General features: G+C 69.5%; 1 protein-coding gene across 1 annotated transcript in view; it reads left to right on the forward strand.

Annotated features, from left to right (window-relative positions):
* Window positions 1-1,983, forward strand: part of LOC121339059 (adhesion G protein-coupled receptor L1-like) — a gene marked incomplete at its 3' end in the record, with an annotated part of 43,815 nt that overhangs the window by 16,555 nt on the left and 25,277 nt on the right. The window contains exon 5 of the mRNA XM_041410534.1: window positions 209-1,006. Within this exon, the coding sequence (XP_041266468.1) occupies window positions 209-1,006 (798 nt within the window). The remainder of the gene's footprint in view (window positions 1-208; window positions 1,007-1,983) is intronic.

Below are 1,983 nucleotides of genomic sequence, written 5' to 3' on the forward strand. Positions count from 1 at the left end.
GTCCGTCCCTCCCCGTGCCCCCCCCCGTGTCCCCCCGCAGTTTTCGTCTGCCCGGGGGTGCCGCAGCGCGTGGGGCCGGCGCTGTCCACGCACGAGTCTCCGCACCAGGCGGGCGGCTGGTGCCGGGACCCGCTGCAGTCGGGGGACCGGCTCTACGTGCTGCCCTGGGTCCGTCCCTCCCCGTGCCCCCCCCCGTGTCCCCCCGCAGTTTTCGTCTGCCCGGGGGTGCCGCAGCGCGTGGGGCCGGCGCTGTCCACGCACGAGTCTCCGCACCAGGCGGGCGGCTGGTGCCGGGACCCGCTGCAGTCGGGGGACCGGCTCTACGTGCTGCCCTGGGTGCCGTACCGCACCGACACGCTCACCGAGTACGCCTCCTGGGCCGACCTGGTGGGCGCCCGGCCCGCGGCCACGCACCGGCTCCCGCACCGCGCCGACGGCACCGGCTTCGTGGTGTACGACGGCGCCGTGTTCTACAACAAGGAGCGCACCCGCAGCATCGTCAAGTACGACCTGCGCACCCGCATCAAGAGCGGCGAGACCGTGGTGGGCGCCGCCAACTATCACGACACGTCTCCCTACCGCTGGGGCGGCAAGACCGACATCGACCTGGCGGTGGACGAGGAGGGGCTCTGGGTCATCTACGCCACCGAGGGCAACGGCGGGCGGCTGGTGGTGAGCCAGCTGAACCCCTACACGCTGCGCCTGGAGGGCACCTGGGAGACCGGCTACGCCAAGCGGGCGGCCTCGGACGCCTTCATGGCCTGCGGGGTGCTCTACGTGGTGCGCAGCGTCTACCTGGACGACGACACGGAGCACCTGGGCAACGCGCTGGTCTACGCCTTCGACACGCGGCGCGGGCGCGGCTCGGCGCTGGCGCTGCCCTTCCCCAACCCGTACCAGTTCGTGGCCTCGGTGGGCTACAACCCCCGCGACAACCAGCTGTACGTGTGGAACAACCACTTCTTGCTGCGCTACGGCCTCGACTTCGCGCCCCTGGACGGCGACGGTCAGCGGGGAGGGGGCTGCGGGGTGGGGCTGGGGGAGAGGTGGGGAGACCACTTGGGGGGAGCTCTGGGGGTCCCGGTTTGCTTTGGGGGCAGCCTTCGGGGTCCTGGTTTGATTTGGGGGAGCCCTGGGGGTCCCGGTTTGCTTTGGGGGCAGCCTTCGGGGTCCCGGTTTGATTTGGGGGAGCCCTGGGGGTCCCGGTTTGCTTTGGGGGCAGCCTTCGGGGTCCCGGTTTGATTTGGGGGAGCCCTGGGGGTCCCAGATTATTTTGGGGGCAGCCTTGGGGGTCCCGGTTTGCTTTGGAGGCAGCCTTGGGGGTCTTGGTTTATTCTGGGGGGGGCCCTGGGGGTCCCGGTTTGATTTGGGGGGGGCCCTGGGGGTCCCGGTTTGCTTTAGGGGTGCAGCGCCAAATATCTGAGGAGAGCCCTGGGGGCCCCGGTTTGATTTGGGGGGAGCCCTGGGGGTCCCGGTTTGCTTTGGGGGAGCTCTGGGGGTCACAGGTTATTTTGGGGGTCGCCCTGGTGGCCCCGGTTTGCGTTGGGGGAGCCCTGGGGGTCACAGGTTGTTGTGGGGGTCGCCCTGGGGGTCGCGGTTTGCTTTGGGGGTACAACCTGAGGTACTTCGGGGCAGCCCCAGCAAGTTGTGGGGGGCCAGTTCACCTTGGGGGTGCAGCCCCAATGCCCACAGGGAGCCCCAAATGTGTGGGGGGAGCGCTGAGGGTCCCAGTTCACTTTGGGGGTGCAGCCCCCTGTCCCAGAAGGACCCCCAGGTGTTTTGGGGAGCTCTGGTTTATGCTGGGGGGCCCTTCCGGTGTTGTGGGGGTCCAGTTTAGTTTTTGGGGGGGGGCAGCCCTGGGGGTCGGGGTTTACTTTGGGGGTGCCCCAGTTCACTTTGGGGGTACAGCAGTCTTGGGGGGGACCCCTGGGGGGGTCTGGTGTCACTTTGGGGGGACCCCCAAGCGCTCGGGGGCACCTCCGG

This window comes from Onychostruthus taczanowskii, unplaced genomic scaffold (assembly GCF_017590055.1).
Source record: "Onychostruthus taczanowskii isolate IOZ18803 unplaced genomic scaffold, ASM1759005v1 scaffold326, whole genome shotgun sequence".
Classification (NCBI taxonomy): domain Eukaryota; kingdom Metazoa; phylum Chordata; class Aves; order Passeriformes; family Passeridae; genus Onychostruthus; species Onychostruthus taczanowskii.